Raw genomic sequence first — 22,289 nt, 5'->3', positions numbered from 1 at the left:
AATGCTGATATTTACAACAACACATACCAGGACTTCTCCCAGACCATTTTCCTTTCCCAGACATTTAGTTTCAGACATACTCTACATGACGCAGCTTAAATCACATCTTACAGAATTTATAGATATTAACATAGACTCAGCTACATACAATATGGTATGGGATGCTTGCAAAGCAAGTATTAGGGGTTTCACTCAGGCTTATGTGATTAGACAAAACTTGGAACGTAAAAAACACAACGATATGCTGATCTCAAAAATAACCACCCAAGAAGAGCTACTGGCCTCAGCACTCCGATTAAATCTGTCAACGATCACAGAAATCGGCCTCAAACTTGGTTTATTAAAAAGCGAAGCTAAGACCAAGTTTATCCAGAAAAGCAGCACCAAGATACATAAATTTAAAATAGCACAATACGAGGGGGGTGGGGGGGGGGGGGGGGGGGGGGGTGGGGGGGGGCAAAATCGGCAAAATTTTGCCTATAAAGTTGCTGAGGACAGAGCAAGCTCCACGATTACAAATATTCGGGGGGCCGGTAATAAGATTTATAATCAGCCACTAGATATACTAGAACAATTTGCTGATTTTTATAGAACATTATATACTCCAGAAACTGAGCCTAACCTAGACGATATACAGGAATACGTCGAAGAGCACTCAATAAACATACAGAACATTTTAGAGATGGACTCACTGTCTGACGATATAACCATGGCAGAATTACATCAGGCCATCGTTCTATTACCCGTAGGAAAAGCGGCAGGGGAGGACACAATACCGTTGGAGATATATAAAGCGTGTTTAGAGGAATTAGATTATTTGCTACTGAAGGTTATTCAATCTGTAGGGTCAAATGGAAAAGCTCCCAAATCACGGAATAGGGCGAAAATAATATTTTTCTTGAAGAAAGACAAGCAGAGGGAGGAGAGAGGGTCATACCGCCCTAACTCTGATAAATACGGACGCAAAAATATTTGCAAAAATTCTAGCATTAAGACTAGCCCCTATCATGCCTCAAATTATTAACCCACAGCAACATGGGTTCATAACCGGGGAGATACTACAATATACGTCAATATGGCCATCACGGCATTCGATGTCGCAGAAACTGAATCCACCCCACTCGGCATGATCCTATTAGATGCCGAGAAGGCTTTCCACCGAGTGGGGTGGAACTATCTCTGGTGCGTATTGTCCAAAATGGGTTTCGGGGGGCAATTTTTGCGGGGCATACAGGCGCTGTATGATAATCCAACGGCCTGCACTAGCTACGGGGGTCTGACCTCTCCAGATTTTTTAATTTTACGTGGCACTCGTCAGGGATGTCCCTTATCACCTCTTATTTGCCCTCTCACTGGAACCTTTTTTGTTTGCTCTTCAGTCCCAAACCCAGATTGTACCCTTTAGATCAGGCTCACAGGTGCTAAAAATAACAGCATATGCCGATGACATCGCGGTCTACTCACAAGATATTGTTGAGGCACTACAGGGAATCGCCCTAGAGGCCGGCAAATTCAGGAAGGTGTCTGGTTACAAACTCAACCTACAAAAGACACGTTATAGATAACTACACTCCAGCAGTGTTGGTTCCTGAGATCTGCAAAATTGCTACATAACTAGGGGTCAAAATAACGGCTAAACTACAGGAAATTAACAATATAAATTACAATGAACTAACTAAATCCACTATTCTATTATTAAAAAAGTGGCACAGACTACCCCTGAATTTAATCGGCAGAATCAACCTAATTAAGATGAAGGTATTGCCTAAATATGTGTACTTATTTCGATCCATCCCACTGGCATTAAATAATCAGTTTTTCAAGAAACTCGCCGGAGCACTCAGCAGCTTTATCTGGGACTACAAAAAACCGAGAAGGTTGCTGAATCTTATGAAAAACAATACGAATGAGGGAGGGCTTAACTTTCCTGACTTCAAGCTGTACTTTTGGTCTGCCTTTGTTATTCGCCTCCGTTCTCTACTTAACAGAGGGGCACTGTTTTTCCACTCTTATGTTAAAACTTGATTCAAATATGTTTTTGCTAAGAGCAAACGACCCTAATTACTACAAAAGGGTTAAATTCAAGACCGCAAGGGACAAAGATTTGGGGCAATATACCAACCTTCTGTAAAACAAGTTTTTTCCATTCAAAGCTACTACTGTGGGGCAACCCGGGTCTTCCGGGAATCTTTAATGACATCGCACATGGTTGGTCTAGGTCAGGAATTAGCGTTTTAGGGGATCTATATGGCACACAAGGATTTTTAGACTTCAACACTCTTAAATTGATATATGACTTACCTGAAAACATGAGGTACAAACACTTACAGTTGCACGACTAACTGATCAACAAAAAACAAGTTCTGGAAGTTTTTGACTGTGATATATGGACCTGTTTATATTCTTTAAAAAGCAAGTCAGTAATAAGCGAAGCTTATAGACTTCTAATCGATCTTAAATCAAACGACTGTACTAAATTAGCTGACAAGTGGAGTAGATTACTGGGTTCAAATATAACATCTAAACAAATAGAGTGCTCCCTGATAAATATTAACAAGCGAGTACGATCATCTAGTCTAAGGCTCCAACAATTTAGAACAACGTGCATGTTATACTACACTCCCGAAAGAATCTCCAAATGGTCTTCTAATAATCCCTACAGCGATCGCACAAAATGCCCCAAATGTTCCATTGATGCAGCCGATCTGGCACATATGCTGTTTTCCTGCCCTAATCTTAAGGCCTTCTGGGGTGATATTCAGAAGGTTTTGAAAATGAAGCAGATCCAGCTGCCCATATTTACGGCTGCTTCTGTTTTGTTAGACACCTATCCCGTCTCTTTCCCACAGGCAGCCTTGGTTACTATACTTATGTATTGTGCCAAGCTAACCTTGGCCAGAGCTTGGACCTGCTCCGAACCACCCACGGTCTGGGACTGGTGGGCACTTGTAACCGAGATTCATTCGATGGAACTAGCCTTAGCGAATATTAGGGGAACACGCTCATTGAGCAAACATGAAAAAAATTGGGGAACTTTTGTGGAATGATGGCGCTTTCTTCCTTTATTGGGTATAGGCAAATATCATGCTTTAATGATATTAATAACCAGCGTCTCCAGGACAACACATTTTGGCCGGTCATTTAAACATGTATTAGTGAATTAATTTATTATCCTCTCTTTCTTTTGTATTTTCCCTTTGTTTTCTCATGTCCTGCCTTCTTTATTGCATATACATGTCCGCTAACATATGTATTAATGAATTCATGTATTTCTTCCTTGTCAGCCTGTGAACAATAAAAATACTTCTAAAAAAAAAAAAAAAAAAGATTGGATTGGGGTAGATAGTGGTAGTTTGGAGTCTGTTAGATTGGGGTAGAGGGGAGTTAGATAAAGTATTGCAGATTGCAATGGGTAGGGTAGACTGGAATAGAGTACGGTCAATTGGGTGGAGAAGGCAGGGCTCAAAAAATCATTGAAAATGTACTAGACCTGCAGGTCTAGTTACCTACAAAATCGCCTCGACCTAACTGAAATGCACTTGACATCTGACTCTGAAAGCTGAGCAATTGTGACAAGTTAACAAGATTTAAAAGCATTTTTATTGCTCATTTGCTTTGTGGGTAATAAAGATGCCTTTAAATCTTGCTATTTTGTCACATTTCTTCTGCTTTCAGAGGCAGAGGTCAAGTGTCAGTTTGTATTCCTACTCACCAAAAAGGGCAAGTAGGACCTAAAAATAGCTGGTCCTGAATTAATCTGACTCGCAAATGCGAGCGGTCGAGTGAATTTCTCTCGCCCTGGTAGGGTAGATTAGAATGGAGTGTGGTAGATTAGAGTGGGGTAGAGTGGAGTTGGGTGAATTGTAGTAGATTGGAGTGAGGCGGATTAGAGTTGGGTAGACTCAAATGGAGTAGGGTAGACTGGAATGAGTAGGGTAGATGGGAATAAGCAGGGTCAATTCAAATCGAGTAGGGTAGATTGGAGTAGGATTTACTGGGATAGACTGGATGTGGAGTAGAATGGGAGGAGTAGGGGGAACTGGAATGGAGTAGGGGGAATTGGAATGGAGTGGGTGGATTATAATGGAGTAGGGTAGATTGGCTTGGGGTCGTTTTGGGGTAGGGATAAATTGGAGTGGTCTATATTGGAGTGGCATAAATTGGAGTAAAGTGGTGTGGGGTAGACTGTGGTGGGGTGGAGTGGCATGGGTAGAGTGGAGTAGTATAATGTGGAGTGGAGGACTATGGAGTATGTATGGTGTGGTAGCACAGTGCCTTTACAGACAACCCATATCTAATTTAAATGAACATTACATTTGCATACAGTTTTACTGTCAGCAAATGATGTGTGGCAACGTCATCACCTAGTGTATGGATATATTTGTTTCCATCACACTTCGGAATAACCCCAAAAAGTGCTTCAACTTTACTATCCTAGTTCTGATGTATTCTAAAATATCAGCACAGTTCATTTTTGTTGTATGCTAGAACAATAAATCCTACAGCTTGCCCACTCATATGGGTACTCAGCAGGATGAACTGTCACATAATTCTCTCTTTTTGAAGTCAGCAAAAGTAACGTAAAACACCAAGCGCACTCAGTATATAGAGCCCAAAGTTTGACCATAACCTTTGAATGCACAGCGAACGTGACAAGAACAAGATTTAAAAGGGCTTTTACAGAGGGCAAAAATTCGGAAGGATAAAATAAACAAGGGATGCTTACTGGAGGGCCAGATTCAAGCTTGACGGCCTAAAACAAAGCCAGCAAATAGAAAGCAAGCACATGTGAGTTGCAAACCACAAAGCCGATACCAAGCAATGGGTAAAATGCTACTCCAGGGAAGCGATTAGAATGCCCACAAGAAGTCATTAGCAAACCAGACAGTTGTGAAGTCTGGTAGGCTTCGACCTTAAAAGGGCGACCAGACAGCATTTAGTGCCAACAGCATGGATACCTGTGTAAATTCCTTTTTATTCCACAAAACATGAGGTTGTAAAGAATGAATCAGCTATTTGGGCAAATACCCCTTTATACATTTTCACCTTTAGAAAGTGGACAAATATCGTCAGAAAAACAATACTATATAAAACTATTACTTTCTGCAAATAGAACACATTTTCCACGGACTAACAAGATTTACAACAGAGAGGGCATGGCATCAGGGTGGATCTCAGACCAAAAACTATTTACCCAACTCTTAAGCTTGAAGCGACCTCATAAATGACAAATATTGCATTACTTTTTAATTTTTATTAACAGATGCCAAAGATATTGCAACCCGGATGGTCTGTCAACCTATTCCTAGCCCAGTGAAGCGGACACATCTTACGCGCCAAAGAACTGTTTAATGTGCTGTATACTCACAGGAACAATGAGTCCTTGCCAAGTCAACAAATTTGCTTCATCAACCTGGATGTTACAGAAGTTTTTCATTCCAGATTTGCGGATTTCTTCGAGCTCCTGAAAGATTAAGAAAATGGTTAATCAATGTCATACTATTAAAATGACAAAACACATTTATGATTCCAGAGAGAAAAATGCTGATAAGTTTGGGGAGGGTCTGTGCTCTAAATCAACCCCATACCTTGCAATTCTGCAAACTATCTAGACAGACTTCAAATTAAAATGGCAGAATTGCATTTGTGCAGTTTTAAAAACTGGTAAAATACAAAACAAACATACTCGTTTAAGGGGGAAGACTATGAAACTGCAAGCAGGCACCACAAACAATAGCCTTTGATTTTTAGGTCTTGCCTACACATTGCATGCACGGTGCTGCGAGACACTGTTTACAATTCAGTGGGCTTACAGCCCCCCAAAGCATTCCATTAGTTGTTTTCATTGTCACTCATTCCAAGCTTTTGATTACTTAGCTCCTGCAAGCTTCCCTTCCTTCTTGTGGAAGCTCCTCCCTGGAGCATGGACCAAGTTTGTGTATTTTCCTGTCTTTTTGCAATGCACTATAGGCTTATTATTTATGTTGCTTTCACTCTATCTGCCTTCTCTATGGACGCTTTAGTTGACACCCGCACATGTACTTCTCTACGCCACCCCACCCTACCCTACTCCATGCAACTAACTTTTAGCTACACTGAACAGCAGCAGCCGCGCTGCTGTACAACATGGCTAAAAGACATAGGCAAAGCCAATAGGTCTTAATCTATGTGAAAGCTTGTTTCCTGAGCAACAGGTAAGAGGGTTCGAATGAGTCCCCTTCCAAGGGAACACATTCAATCAAGATCTTCTGATTAAAAAGTGGTCTCAATGAAAACGATAGAAGCCGCATCACTTACAATTTTAAGCACAGAGCCTGCACCAATCATTGCCTAGCAGTCAACAACCAAATGCCAGTACAAACATTAGAAAATGTCAGAATTAAACTGGACAACGTTCACCATTTCTAAACATCCACATTTCTACAGGCATAAAATACCAGACTGATGTTGAGAAACAACTTCTTAAATGAGACTGATCATGAAAAAGGCTCTCTCAATCCAAGGAAAAGTGAACAATGGCTCGAACACGAATATCCGAATTTCCGCATCAAATGGCCACTTTTTAAGTCAAAGAGAACAATAATAATAATAATGTTAAATCAAATAACGACAAGAGGAAGGAAACCAGTGCTAACACGGGAATTTACAACAAAGAGGGCACAGAAATGAGGAAACACTGCAATGACTACAGCAAATTTCTTATGGTTGTAAGCTTAATCGCTGTAGAAGGAAGTGTGTGAAACTATTCTACATCCTATTGTAAAATCGTATGGGAAGCAATTTGAGTTTAAGTTACCATTGAACACACTGCAGTACATTCAACCTAAACACATCATGAAGCAAAACACAAACCTTCCAACACACCTTTTCAACCAAGTGAGGGGTGAAACCGGTAATATCCTCATGTAAACTCGAGCCTGAAAAATAACAGTTCTAATTTACTACGTACAATTCTGGGCATTGCTAACCAATTCAAAATGCAGTTGGGTTGGAGAGTTAATAGCCTGACGATATTAGACCACTGAAACTGCCATTTTAGCTGGAACAGACGAGTGTCGCAGAAAGGCCCTGAGCATGTTTACCATGGCACAATGTGCCAAATTGCACAACTTCCCCAATAAACTTTCCAACAACAGCAGGTGTAGATTCGGTCTTTGATGCAACTGAGAACAAACAGATTTTGATGGAACAGATACACGACCAGGCTCATCCATTTTGCCCACTTCCTGCTTCCCAACAGAGCTACAGGATGGGTACATAGCCATGGAGGACCACAGGGCCCAAATGCAGTGACTATTTCTACAATGGGTATTTATGAATGCTCACACAACAGATACATTGGGATTTATAATCAAATGATTGTTAAATTATCAACTTCACTTGGGCCAGCCCTCGAGGATAACACATTAAAGCTAGTTCCTGACAATCCCTTTTACCCAGTGCCCCTGCTCTAAAGCTTACCCCTATACTCAGGAGTACCTCTGCTCTGAAACTTAAGTCTGCCACTGTAGAGTACCCTCTTTTCTGAAGCGCACTCTTAATTTCAGAGTACCTCAGCTCTAAAGCGTTCCCTGCTCTTGCTGGGAAACCCTGCTCTGAAGTGAACTCCTGTTCTTGACTGGTACTAAATCTTCATCAGGAATCAATGACTACCCCCATTCTCTGAGTGTAACCCTGCTGTAAAGGGTACCCGGATGCCGCCGAACAATCTGCCTCTAGCCCCCGGCTCAGAAACGTACCCCTGGTTTTGTAGTACCCCAATCTCTGAAGCTCACTCCTGTTTTTGGTTGGAGTCCCATCTCAAAAGCTTATCCTTCCAATGCTCTTAAACTGAAGCTTACCCTTGTTCTCAGAGAGAACTGCTACCTTAAAGCATACCCCTGCGCTAGGCGAGAACCCCTGTCCTTAAGCTTACCACTGTGCAATGATAAACTGTCAGTTCTTTACCCCTGAATTTATATAAATATTTTGTTCTTACGTAGCGCCACGAGGAGGCAGCTGTGTAAGGCACCACAGGCACTTTTAGGCACTGAAAGAATACAGGAGTGCAACCAAATTAGGAAACTCATGAAATACAATCACCAGAGTTAATAATACACAACTCCTAGGCGCTGAGTTATGATGTTGCGGTCACGCTTTCAAATCTATTTCACACAATCTCAGGATTTGACTTACTTGCACAATCGGCCTAGAGTACTCTCGAAAAATACATGTTGTTTCACATAACATCTCCATCGACAGTTTTATATTGACCCCTAACTTTATAAAACAGTGATATATCTAAGTCAGCCTCTCGAAGGACTGTGCAGCACTGAGAGGAGAGATGTACATTATCCCTACAATAGGTATTTGAGAATTGTGACAGGTAACATGCCATATCCGATCAGTATGCATAACACAAGGCACATATAGAACACATGCTCATCCTTTCAACACTCAATTGGATCAATGAAGTTCTCTGCTCATTAGCTTTTGTTGGGCAATGGGGTACCTTTCTCATGTTTGGCTGCTTCATCGGTCTCTAGCTTGCCCCTTAATGTTTCCATTTCCGGAAACACTGGCAATATTTAGAAAGGAAGACAGCAATGTTGTGCTATCCAAGCATCTAATTTGATATTTCATTAACACAACCGCCATGTGTCTCTGCATCTCAGAATGAAAGCATTGTTGACTTGGTGGTCCATGTTTTGAGAATGGAGTGATCCTGTAAATGCAATGCCATTCAGGCTTAATATTTAATGGACACCAACACCACCACGTGTCTTTTAGCATCTCAGTACATAAGCGTTGTTGACTTGGTGGTCCATGTTTAGAGAATGGAGAGATCCTGCTAATGCTGCTTGTTGCCGAGGCGACAAAACAGTGTGCCAGGCAGACGACCCCAGTGCACAGACAGACCTCTTCTGCTGGATGCAGCAAGGCAGGTATTTGATCAACAACAACTAGCGACCATACGAGATCTTTAAGGGCTTCATTCCACTAAGGAGAGAATGTACCCCAAACCCACACTTACAGAGAACACCAACTCTCATGCACTTTTAGCAGCTTTTTTTTTTAACTAAGAACAATTTTCCTGGTTAAAACGGCATTCCACATGATCTCGTTAATTCACCCCTCGCAGTAGTCATCTGTTTATTTTTATGCCTTGCCATTGTAACATGCAATAAACAGAAGTGGAACTCTCAGCGAAGGAGTGTGTATCTTTCTTGTGCTAAGATCTCAATCTAATATACCCTCCTTTAGAAAACTGTTGGAGACATGGCACTTTTCCATTTATCTTCAGAAGATTGGCAGGAATGCTAGCGATAAGACGCCTTGGCAAATGCGTGCTTAATAAAAATCTTACGCACTTACATATCAATAGGTGTGCACCGGGGGGGTGGGGGGCAGGTGAATACGGGGGTATGCGTGACACTGGCTTCCAAGAGGTGCTCTGTTTTACTTTCATCAGCACCCAAGGGCAGCACCTGCTGGCAACACAAAGTTACTTTTTGTAAACCCCTATCCCTCTCCATTAAATTTTTAGGGCTCGCGCCCTGCGTTGCACTGCGCAGCAGTGCTCGCGAAGGCGAGAGCCCTTTTATCCGGGGTTTCAAAACGGACTCCCTTTTGGGTTCCGCAATTGGGCTTTGTGTGCGTAAACAGAACATGCAATAGGCCAAAGTCGTGCGCATTGCTCCGCCCATGGCCCATTGGTGTCTGTTACGCGCACCAAAGCCCATGTTTTCAATTATCGTGGCCAGACACGGGCGCAATAATTAAAAATATATGCCTCGCAGCGGCTCGCGCACCACTCGCGGGCATTTTTTTTTACATTTGCCTGCCGCTTGTTATAATCTTGTTGCTGTACTTTTCTTTGCATTTTTATAGTTTATGTAAAGCTACATGTCCGCTATTGGCAACAGCAGTAACTGGAAATTACACATGGAACACGAAAAGGCTGAGAAAAACCCGTAGAGTAGTTGTTATGGGTGAGAGAAGGCACTAGACATTTGCTTGCTAATAAGGCATCTCCTTTGTCACTAAAATTAAGTAAAATGTGTTGAACGGGTCTGAAGTCTGGTGAACACATTCATGAGCTTGAACATTGCACGTACAGTTTTTTTTCTCTGAAAATAGAATGGGTTCTTTGGTGTCGACCATACAAGCAAGGTATTCTGTGAATGGAGCAGTTTGGCAGCAAGGAACGTTGGAGATTTGTGCAGAGATTTCAGACCCCATTTCTTGTAAGCAAGGTACTGCAGTGCTGGTTACCTTCACCAGTCTGGGTCAGTGCGAGGTACGGGTGCCAGAACCCGTTGAAGAGAAAAACTCTATTCCGATTCAGATACAAAGCGACTCGCACACCAAGGTCAGTTTCAAGATTTAGTGTATTAGGTCAAATGGCGACACATTTCGATCACAAGTACGCGTCGCCATTTGACCTAATACACTGAATCTTGAAACTAACCTTGGTGTGCGAGTCGCTTTGTATCTGAATAAGGAGTTTCTTTGTCATATATACAGTGTCATGCCATTTGTGCATGCATGTACGTTGATGTGTACATCTTCAAACTAGTCCACTATAACTGAATGATGGCTCCTTACTTGCGCACGTCAGTGTGATTTAAAAAAAAAAAAATGAAAAATAAGCATTTTTTTATATATTTTTGGTGATGCTGTCCGGCAATGGCATGTAAAACATTACCTCCTCGTCCTGTCTTCCTCGCCACAGTAATCTACATATGAGCCTCCGGCTCCACACAGAACTCCAAGTAAAATTAAAAGAGCAACGCTCTAGTCTCCCCTCCCTCCTCCAATATGGCCCCCGAGGCTTCCACCAATCCCATAAAGGGACACATATCCAGCAACTCAGCCTGTTCTTTTTTTCTGCACTTCTCCGAGTGCTGTGTTCCCTGCTGGTCAGGTGAGTGGGCTGGGTTCCTGCTTTAGCGGTTCCCTTAGTCCGTTGGTATCTGGTTGGGGGAAAGTAGTGTTCGTTTCACTGTTGCGTGTATTTCCGTTCGAATTCGAATGCGTGTATGTTAATTTTTTTCCCCCCCTTCTTCTGCCTATGTGCCTCGTGTCCTGCCTAGCGGACGTACGTGGCGTTCATTGCGGCTGGGTATGCTGTATGGCCGGGACGCCTTGTGTCCTGTCGGCCGTTTGGTTAATTGCCTTTTGCCGGCCGCGTGTCCTGCTGAGCGGACGTTGCGCGGCCGGGGGCATTGTCTGTGGGGGCCGGAGGCTTCCGTGGGCGTTGTCTTACCTGCTGCCGGTTGGCGTCGGCATGGTTTGCTGCCTCTTCGCTCTCTGCTCCTTCAGGGGCGCATTCAGGGCTCGGCTGGGCTGGGCTCTGCTCTCGGTCTGTGGCTGTGGGTGCGCGCGCGGCGTTTCCGGCTGCATTTATTCTTTGAGCATGCGTCGAGGTGGGGTTTGTGGGGTTGCTTGGCAACCTCGGGCCCTTATTTTAACGGGCTGTTCTACCTTTTGCCTGTGTTTGTTTTGCACTGCTTCACGTGGCTGACTGTCATGGATGTTTCAGCTGATGCTCGTGCTCCTGATTCTTTGGCTGTGGCTTCTGGTTCTGGGGTGCAAATTCCTTCGATGGAGATGTTGCAGCAAATGATCAATTCTGCTGTGTCTGCTGCTTTAAGCGGTCAGGTGCCTGTCCCTCCTGCGAAGAAGGCGAGGGTTGATGGCGCTGCTGCTCCTGCTGATTCTGAGAATGAGGAGGAGGTTGATGTCAAGGGGCGCTTTGTGCAGGGTGCCGACCTGAAGGAGGTGCTGGGTCACATTCGCGATAACTTGGTGTTTCCTGCTTCTGTGGTGCCTCTGGAAGACGATCTGTTTTCGCAATATCATCGTCCTGAGCCTGATTCTTTGCCTCTCCATTCCTCTGTCTTGAAGGTCCTGGAGAATGAATGGAAGGATGTGGACAAAGGTTCCTTTCCTCGTTTCTTGAGTAGGAGGTACCCTCTTCAGGATTTTGCGGTGAAATACCCTGCCTCCGTGAAGGTTGACTCTTTGTTGGCGAGCATGTCTTCACATGGGTCCGTTGTCTCGGAGGACTCTTCTCCTACGGACCCGGTTGACCGTAAGGTGGATGGTGCTGTGAAACGCACTTTTGCGGCTGCAAATTTTTCTATCCGGGCGGCGGCCTATTCCTCTTACACTATCCAGTCCTTGCTCAAGGATTTCCAGTCTCTGTCGGAGTTGTTGGACCAAGGGGAGGATGTTTCTTCTACCCTGGCGATGATGGAGCAGCAGGTCCGTCTGCTGTCGGATGTCTCCTTTGATTCGCTGGGGGCTGCTGCTTCTGCGGCCGGATCCTCTGTGGCTGCGAGGCGTCAGTTGTGGCTCCGTTCCTGGAAAGCTGACGCTGCTCAGAAGAACTTGCTTATGAAAATCCCTTTCTCTGGGGTTAGACTTTTTGGTTCGTCTCTTGACGACATGGTGAAGAAGACGGCAGAGGACCGTAAACTGCTTGCTCCTGACCGTCCTGGCAGATTCCGTGCTTTTGGTTCCCAGCGGTCTTTTGGTACCTCGAAGAGGGGCCGGGCTGGTCAGCCCTTTCGGGGACGGGGGCGTGGCCGGGGTGCTCCCTCCTTTGATAAGTCCCGGTTCTCCGGCGCTTCTGCCTCCTCCGCTCCTGCTTCCAAATCCTGACTGGATCGCTCCTGGTGTCGGTCCGGTTGGGGGTCGACTTTCTTGCTTCATGGACTCTTGGCGCGAGACTGTGTCAGACCAATGGGTGCTTCGCGTGATTTCGGAGGGGTTGCGCATTGGATTTGCCCTGACGCCCCCAGACTATTTCAAGGCCACTCCTTGTCCCGGAGATCCGGTGAAACGGTTGGCGCTTTTGAACGGCATCGCTTCCATGGTGGTCAAAAAGGCGGTGATTCCTGTGCCCTGCGACCAAGTGGGGAAGGGGGTGTACTCCATTCTTTTTCTGGTGTCCAAGCGCACGGGGGATCTTCGACCTGTGATGGACCTGAAGTGGGTGAATACTTTCGTCCCTCACCGAGGGTTCAAGATGGTTTCCCTGCCTTTGATCCTTCCTCTGATCTCTCAGGGGGATTTCCTTGCTTCGATCGACCTGAGGGATGCTTACCTTCATGTTCCTCTTCATCCGGAGTTTCAGAAGTTTTTCCGGTTTTGTGTGCAGGGGCGTCATTACCAATTCCAGGTATTACCTTTTGGACTCTGCTCTGCTCCACGGATCTTTACTAAGATTCTGGCTCCTCTTATTGGACATTTACATGGAGAGGGGGTTAGTGTTTTTCCTTATCTGGACGACATTCTAATTTCTGCTTCTTCTCTTCCTAAGGCGGAGTTGCATGTCCAGAAGGTGTGCCAGGTCCTGACGCATCATGGGTTCCTAGTGAATGTGCCGAAATCCTCCCTGGTTCCTGCACAAGAATTGACATTCATTGGGGCTCTGTTCAAGACTCAGTTGGGGATGGTGTTCCTGCCCCCTCCCCGTGTTTTGTCCCTGATGTCTGCTGTTCGCTCCCTGTTGGTGGGGGTTTCTCATCCTGTGAGCCTGTGGTTGCGAGTTCAGGGTCTGATGTCGGCTTCCTTGTTGACGGTGCCATGGGCTCGCCTTCATATGTACCCGGTGGTGTCCCACATTTTATCGCATTGGGACCCCTGTTCCCTCGATATGGATGTTCTGGTTCCTATGTCGGAGGAGGTTCGGGTGGTCCTGGGTTGGTGGTTGGACGAGGGTCATCTGTCCAAAGGCCGCCCTTTTCTGATTGTTCCCACCCGCGTGGTCACTACCGATGCCAGCCTGCTGGGTTGGGGTGCTACTCTGGGGGTTTCGGCGGCTCAAGGGATTTGGCCTCAGTCGGTTTTGTCATGTTCCTCCAACTTCAAGGAACTGAAGGCCGTCCTTCTGGGTCTGTTGGAATTCTCAGCTCTTGTTCAGGGTCACCACGTGCAGATCCGGACGGACAATCAGGTTGTGATGTCGTATGTGAACCATCAAGGGGGGTGCAGGGTTCGCTCCCTCAGTTGCCTGGCTCGTCGGATTGGTTCTTGGGCGGAGGTGCATCTGTTGTCCCTGTCTGCCATCTACCTACCTGGGGCGGAGAACACAGTGGCGGATTGTCTGAGCCGGGTGTTTCCTTCCATGGGTTCCTTGTCTCTCACGAGGTGGATGTTCAGGAGATTGCGGATGATGTTTGGTTGTCCGATTGTGGACCTGTTTGCCTCCCAGGACAATGCCCAGACCCGTTGTTTTTGCACGATTATGCCTTGCCGGGACGCCTGGAGGGTGGACGCCCTTTCGTTCCCTTGGCCGGAGGGTCTGCTGTATGCTTTTCCCCCTGTTCCCCTGCTTCCGGCTGTGCTACAGAAAATCAAGAGGGAGGGGTCGTTGGTGCTTCTGATTGCGCCTTGTTGGAAGCGTCGCCCTTGGTTTCCCCTTCTGAGGGAATTGACGGTGTCTCCGGGGTGGCCCTTGCCGTTCGTGCCGTATCCTCTGATGGGTCCTCATCTTCCACTGCCGGTGTTCCGTTCCCTGGGTCTGCGGGCCTGGCTCTTGAGAGGGAGTCTCTGATACGTGGCGGTTGTTCGGTGACTGTGGCTGGTGTCATTCAGCAGTCACGGCGGCCTTCTACGCTTAAGTCTTACGCCAAGCATTGGGATCATTTTGCTTCTTGGTGTGTTGATCGTGGGCTGACGTTGGATTCTTTGGATCCGGCTCGCATTCTGGACTTTCTGAACGATGGGTTTGTGTTGGGTTTGGCCATCTCGACCCTTCGGGCTCAGTGGGCCGCCATTCGGGCTTTTCATGTCCTGCCTTTGGTGTCCATTTCTCCGTTGGTTGCTCGACTTTTTAAGTCTCTTTCTTTCCAGCGGCCACGTCCTATCATGCGTCCTCCTCCTTGGGACCTTCCTTTAGTTTTGCGTTCCTTGCAGTTGGCTCCGTTCGAGCCTTTGGAGTCTGTGGACCTGAAGTTTTTGACTCAAGGTGGTGTTTCTGGTGGCGATTGCCTCTGCCAGGCGTGTGGGTGAGTTGGGTGCTTTCCTTCGTTCTGCCCCGTTTTTGTTGGTTTTGGCGGACCGTGTGGTCTTGCGCCCTCATCCCACCTTTGTTCCTAAAGTGGCTTCTTTTTTTCACCGGTCTGCCGAGGTGGTTCTTCCGGTTCTGTGTCCTGATCCCTCCTCGGCTGAGGAGTCCCTTTTGCACCTCTTAGATGTTCGGCGTGCCTTACTGATTTACGTTTCTCGCACTTCTCCCTTTTGTAAGGTTGACTGCTTGTTTGTAAATTATGGTTCGTCGCGTCAGGGTATGAAGCCCTCCCTGTCCACGATCAGTCGGTGGATTAAGGAGGCCATTCTTTTGGCCTATGCTTCGGTGTCGGTGGTTCCGTCTCTTCCTGTTCAGGGTCGTTCCACCAGGGCTGTTGCTGTATCCTGGGCTTCTTTCAAAGGGGTGTCTATGGAGGATGTTTGCAGGGCTGCTACGTGGTCTTCTCCGCATACCTTCATGTCCCATTACCGCCTCCAGATTGGGGGTGGGGGTTCTGTTTCATTTGCCTCTTCTGTTTTGACTGCTGGGGTGCCTTAAGAGGTTGTCCATTTTTGGGTTGTTGTGCCTCTGTATATTAAAATATGTTTCACTGCACTGATGTGGTGGTCTGTTTTCCTTACATGAAGCTGATTGCTTTGGTATCGGCTCATATGTAGATTACTGTGGCGAGGAAGACAGGACGAGGAGGTAATGCCCCGGTTACTTACCGGTAATCTTCATTACTCCGAGTCCATGTCTTCCTCGCCACAGTATAGTTTCCCTTCCCTCCCGGCCCTGGTGGTGGCTTCATGTCTGCGGCTTGGTTTTCAGGCTGAGTTGCTGGATATGTGTCCCTTTATGGGATTGGTGGAAGCCTCGGGGGCCATATTGGAGGAGGGAGGGGAGACTAGAGCGTTGCTCTTTTAATTTTACTTGGAGTTCTGTGTGGAGCCGGAGGCTCATATGTAGATTACTGTGGCGAGGAAGACATGGACTCGGAGTAATGAAGATTACCGGTAAGTAACCGGGGCATTACCAAAGCCAGTAGGTCAAAAAGAAGGGGTCTATTTGTTTAGCCACTGGTGTTCGAGTACTTTGTTACTAGAGTGAGGCGTATCTGCACTGACTCAGACATGAAGTCCAGCACTGGTGCTGTGAATCAGTGCTTCTATAAGCTGATCTATATCAAATTGTGTTTTTTTCCGGAGTGTCAATTTGAAGGTACGTGTGGCCGATAGCCACTAGCACAGAAGAGTGCGGCCTGGACTAACGAGAATCCATAACTATTTCTTGAGGCAATAATTTTGGCTTTTAGGCGTGGAAGGGTGATTGCGTTTGCAGTGTGCCTCGTGTAAATGCATAAAGTACCCATGCTGGCTTGCATAGCTTTGTATGCGTGGGCAAAAAAACCTGTGTTTTAGGGGTGGGCTACAGTGAACGCACTGGGGGCTTTCTGCATGCCGGATGTAGCTCATGGGCAGAAAAGAGAGATAAGTGCCTCGTCGGACAGGAAGGTTAAGTGCATGAGACGCTTCCCACTTCCTGTTTATTGCTCCATGTACACTGGCACAGAGAACCAAGTGTTTACAGCGCCCCTTGCTGTGTGCCGCTCTATTTATCTGTTTATAAAGCACAGCACGGGGACGGTTGTGTGCCGCCAGGTCGCAGTAAAAACAGAAACCCAGAAACACCCCTGGCTGAGGGGAATAGAGGCTTCTGGCGTGCATGTCCTGCTGCAGGCAGCGAGGAAGGAGGAGAGCAGGGGCCGTGGCCAGAAAGAGGAACTCAACCCCGTGGCGGTAACTGACCCCCGTGGCAGCAAGGACTCGTTCCTGCTGCTCCTGCTGAGCTCAGAGGATTTATTTCAGAATGAAGGCTTCAATCTTCATCAGCGCCTCCCCTTACCATGTACTTCTGCCTCAACAACACTGCCCAACCCCCAGTTATGTTGGTACCCTCCTCATCCCCCACCACCACACACACACTCTTTCCACATACACTAATGCAGCGTCGGTCCTATGACTTTGAGGGCTGCCACTTTAATGGATTTTAAAACGTAATTGGATTTTAAGTGAACTTTTGATTTTTAAATGTATGTATGTATTTGTTTCATGACGCATGAACACATTTTGGAAATCTTTGTAGTGCACGCTGTGTACTCGTTTTAAAAAAGTTAGAGATGTTGCCATTGTAAATGACCTTTATTGATCTGTTTGAAAAAAATAAAAGGAATCGTCATTTAAATGTAAATGTGGGCTATTTGTAAAGCGAACTGTTACTCTAAGTGAATGTCCTGGCGCTGCAGACCGCTGGGGAACCCGTCCAGGTTTTCCCTGTGAGATGGTCCCTTTCTGGGTATCTCCAGGGTGAAACCGGGCATCCCCAGCGTCTGTGGGGGGCCGTTGTAGAGATGAGGCAAGCGTAATGCCCAGAATTACCGAGTGTGTTCCCTGGTTAGAGTAGGCACTGAGGCGAGAATTATCGAGTCCGTTGACCCCTGGTCCAGGACCCTGCAGTGTCGGGAATTGAACCCTGGTCCCGGCCGTTCTCTGCTTACAGGCCTGCCGCCTCTAACCAGTGAGCCACACCTCTCCAGGTAGTTCAGACGGAAGCCCTATTGCATTGCAAAGGCTTGTTTTTTTAATGATTTAAAATTCTCAAAAATATTTCACGGCTGGATTTAGAATAGTAATTTTTAACCTCAGCTTATACAAAAGCACCTGCTGCTCTGAGGGCGCAGCTAATGAAAAAAACTAAAATTGTTTCCCAAGCAATCTATGTACCAAACCAGGGCTGGAAGTTTGTGCATACTTTAAAAGAGGTTTCAAGATTGCATATCAATAAACATGTAGAAATGTACAAAGAAGTCCAGCCATGACAGTCTAGATACAGTAAACAGTAAGACATGAGTCCCTTGCTCACTGCACCATCAGGTTTCAAGCAAGCCGGGCCGACGACGGCTGAAATGCCAGAAACCGGTCCCGGGAAGCTTGTCTCCTTTCTGGTGAAGAATTGGCTTGGTAGTTTAGTCTGCCCTGTTCCCATGACGCACTGGGCCAGGGACAGACTGATTTGCATATAGCCAGGTTCTGAGCTGGGATGGTACAGTGATGGATCAAGCCCTGATCTTTGGACTGGGTAAGAGTGGTCTGCTTAATTCAGACACTCTGTTCATCACCACCCCCTTCTTCTGAATCATAGATACAGTAAAGGCGCCAAAGAAGTGTTGGTTCAACAAACGACAATAATATTTAATGGCGGCCGCTGCTTGGGTGTCTGAGCAAGACCTCTGACCTCCTGGTCAGAGACTGTTCTCTCACAGTAGCTCCGCTGTTGTGTCACTGCCCTGTGCAGGTAGATGTTCGAGGCCCTCCTCCTGCCTGCTCTTCAACCCTGGTGGTCCAGTGGGAGAGCCTTTCTCTTCTTCTGTTGTCTGTGTGTATGTGCCGGTTTTCTGTCTTTGGTCCCTCTGTTACCTGTAATTTTGGGCCTCTATTTATTTTGCCTATTGTTTGTGCTCTTATCGGTCTCCTCCGTGCCCATTTTCGCCATCCTCTTCCCCGCCACTGCCCCCCGCGGCCCCTCTATCTGCCAGTTCCCGCCTCCCAGCAGCACATCCCCCCTTCCCTATGTGACGGCTGCTGCCCCACTGGCCAGCCAAAGCTAAACCCGCATGCGCCCATCCGCGACCAGCGCCAGGGACCCTGGTTCTACACCCACCTACCGCTACTACTCTGCTGACCTCTCCGCACTCAACCCTGGAAGGAACAACTGCCAGCTGTCTGTGCCGGCCATCACCCATGGCCAGTCCTCCTGCCGACAAACCTTCACCACCCTCAGCACCGCCATGGCCAACGTCCCCCCGCAGGAAGCCAGCAGCCCGAAGCCCTAAGATGCATCCTCCTCAACGTGCGCTCCCTGCACAGACCCCCAGTGGAGATCTAATCTCCAGACCGCCCCTGCCAGGAGGACGCGCCATCGCACACAAGTGATCCTCCAACTCACCACCTCCAGCACGAATGACTCAATGTCCACCACTGAACACTCCCATTTCCAGATCCAGATCAGCCCCAGAACGACCTTACAAGGCACCCTCGCCTCCAGACCTCGAACCGTGTTCAACACTACCATCGCCAACCTCATCGCACCCCACGCCGTTGCCTCCATAGACTACATACTCATAGATGACCTCAACTTCCACCTCGACGACCTCAGTGACCCTCAATTCTGCTTCCCTCCTGGACAACCGTGCAAACCTCTGACAAACAACTCGTCACCACCCCTACCCAAACGCAGGACACACCCATGACCCAATCTTCGCAGGAGGTAACATCCACTTCAGCCACATCACGCAACTCATCTGGACGGATCACTACTGCGTTCACTTCCACTTCAAAAAAAGCATAGCGCCCAAACCAGTACCCCACCCACCGCAAAGGAACTGGAGCAAGATCACAGAGGAGCACCTCAACGCCACCCACAATAGCAAAGCTCCCCCCAACACGACTGACGCCAACTACGCAGCTAAAGAACTTTACAGATGGATCACCAACTGCGCAGACGAACTTGCTACCCCTTCGCAACCCTGACAGACAGCGACCCAGGAAAGCCTTCTGGTTCACCACCGACCTCCAAGAAGCCAGGCGCACCTGCAGAAGTCTCGAGAACTGGAGAAACAGCAAAACTTCAGAAGACCACTCCCCTTACAAGAATGCCATGATAGAATAGCACCAACTCAGATTCACAAAGAGGACCTTCATCCATAAAAAAATCCACACCAACACCAGCAACTCCAAGGAACTCTTCAACATCATCCAGGAATTAACTAAGCCATCCAGCAAAGCCACAGACATCACACCGCCCAGAACCTCTGCAACAAACTTGGCTCTTACTTCCACCTGAAAATAGGATCCCTCTACGACAACTTCTACATACAAAGACACAGGACACCAAACCCACTCCGCCCCCCCCCCCCCACAGCAACGAAAGTCAGCCTACCATCTCCTTCTGGACTCCAGTCACTACCGAAGACACCGCATCGACCATGAAGGCATTCACTCAGGAGCCCCCACGGACCCCTGCTCTCCGCGCATCTTCTACAGAGCTGCTGCCGCCATCTCACCGGAGCTACAACGCATTCTCAACTCCTCCATCGGAGTCTGCACATTCCCAGACAACAGGAAACATGCAGAAGTCAAGCCCCTCCTCAAGAAGCCCTCAGCAGATCCAACGGGCCTCAAGAATACCGACCCATCTCTCTCCCCTTCGCGGCCAAAGACACAGTAAAGATCGGCAACGTCCAACTAACGATATTCATAGAAGAGAACTCCATCCTTGACCCATCCCAATCCAGATTCTGCAGCAACCACAGCACAGAGACCACCCTACTCGCTGCCACAGACACCTGCACGCTCTTCGACCACGGACATTCTGCAGCCCAGCAGCCTTCAACACCGTCTCCCACCACCAGACTCCAAGACGCCAGCATAAAGGGGTCCGCTCTTTCCTCACCAGCAGAACCCAAAGAATCAGGATCCCACCCCCCATTTCTCTCCGAACATCAGCTGCAGAGTACCCAAAGGATGATCGCTCAGCCCCGCGCTCTTCAACGTCTACTTGGCGCCCCTCGCTGCCATCGTCAGACAGTATGGACTCAGTATAGTATCCTACGTCGACAACACACAGCTCATCCCCTATGGATTTGTATAAATAGATCATATGTGCAAGTTTCCGTAATTGTAAAGGTGTCGACAGTCATTTGAAACAGAGGTGCTCATCTGAATGAGTGTCCATTTCGGGGCCCTGGGATAATGCTGCACACAAAGCCATGCAACAACAATCATAAAATGAAGACCACAGAGGCCCCAGGCCAACATTACGCCATATGTGCATGCTTAATCCTGCATACTTTGCAGTTAATATCATTGATTTTGCCGAACTCGGCAACATGCAGAGTACAGAGGTAATATTTGGCCCTTGAAGACAGCATTTCTTCTCAAAGTAAATTCAGATATATTTCGATGATCCCAATAAGATTGTTTCTCAGTAGCATTTTTTGTGATACAACCTGACAATACATTGGCATCTTGACAGTGTGCAACAGGAATTTGTTTCCTCCCAGGTTATACGGTGTATAACCTGCCCTAACTGAAGTTAAGTTACAAACACTGTTTTGTCTATTGTCCTGTGGTCAAATGAGTTTCGAGCAGTGATTTTGCAGTATTTTCAATATAAGCATTGTGGATTGGGGTCAAACAATCCAACACAATGAATTTTTAACAATTTAATTAGCCGATAACTAGTGTGATTACATTTCTATATCATACCTGGTTCAAAGGACACAAGATACACAATAGTTAGGGTGGACAGATGCTTGGGATCCAAGTTCCAAAGAAGGCCACTAACCAGTGAGTGCTTTACTGTTTGTTCAAACATGTCGATTTCTCGTAGATGCAGGGATAACAATCAGCATTAGGCATCAAAGAAACTTAAAAGGAGCACCTATAACAAACACTTAAGATTAATGACTCACTATAAAATGGTATTCCTTTTATTCAGGATAGCTCCTGTTGAAGGAGAATACACAAAGACAGTTGATCCGACTCAAGCAGCATTTGATTTTGAGGGTGGGTGGGACTCGAAGCATGCCGCACAATGTGGGAGAGGGTTCAGGTACAATAAAATAATCATCTGCTGAGAACATATGGTTGGGGTAATCAGCCTCAATTGTTTCTTTATGTAGTGCGTTAGGCAATACATTGTTGTGATATGCATTACTGTATACCAGATACGATTTGACATTAATTTTATTAAATACTGTCATTTCGAAGGCATATTAAAGTAAAATTTTTAAAAAATTATGTTTTGAGTATACACCTTTCACATTTTACTATTTATGACCTGGTTACAAGTCTACTCTGCCTGTTGACAAAGTCATAAAATTATACCAAACTCCAAAGTAGTTAAAAACATTAATTTTGAACAGAAAGCGCAAGTTCGGCCTGGCATCAGCCCCCTTATGGGTTCTCATTAAGTACACTCACAATTTCAAAGGACCACAACTCCCTTTCGTCCATTACAGTCCAGACACTATGGTCATAACACCGAGAATGCAGAGTTTAATTAAAGGAATAGAACTACAGATTCATTTTTGAGGCTTAATGTAAACTATTCAGTCGATACAGTATTATTATTTCGCCAACAATGACTAATAGTTTTAACGGTAAAAGAACTGTTGAGTGTGTGAAAATTAAGGTTCAGCCTTTAAGAGTGTGCTCGGAAGGGGATG

The 22,289-nt window shown here is 46.5% G+C and overlaps 1 protein-coding gene across 1 annotated transcript in view; it reads right to left on the bottom strand.

Moving 5' to 3' along the window:
- UBE2L3 (ubiquitin conjugating enzyme E2 L3) overlaps window positions 1–22,289 on the bottom strand; it is a 97,491-nt gene that overhangs the window by 34,357 nt on the left and 40,845 nt on the right. The window contains exon 2 of the mRNA XM_086942721.1: window positions 5,369–5,464. Coding sequence (XP_086798847.1) covers window positions 5,369–5,464 — 96 coding nt within the window. The remainder of the gene's footprint in view (window positions 1–5,368; window positions 5,465–22,289) is intronic.

The sequence above is a fragment of the Lissotriton vulgaris genome, chromosome 11 (assembly GCF_964263255.1).
Source record: "Lissotriton vulgaris chromosome 11, aLisVul1.2, whole genome shotgun sequence".
NCBI lineage: Eukaryota > Metazoa > Chordata > Amphibia > Caudata > Salamandridae > Lissotriton > Lissotriton vulgaris.
The sequence above is the reverse complement of the archived record's forward strand: the minus strand, read 5'-3'. Positions and strand labels throughout refer to the sequence as shown.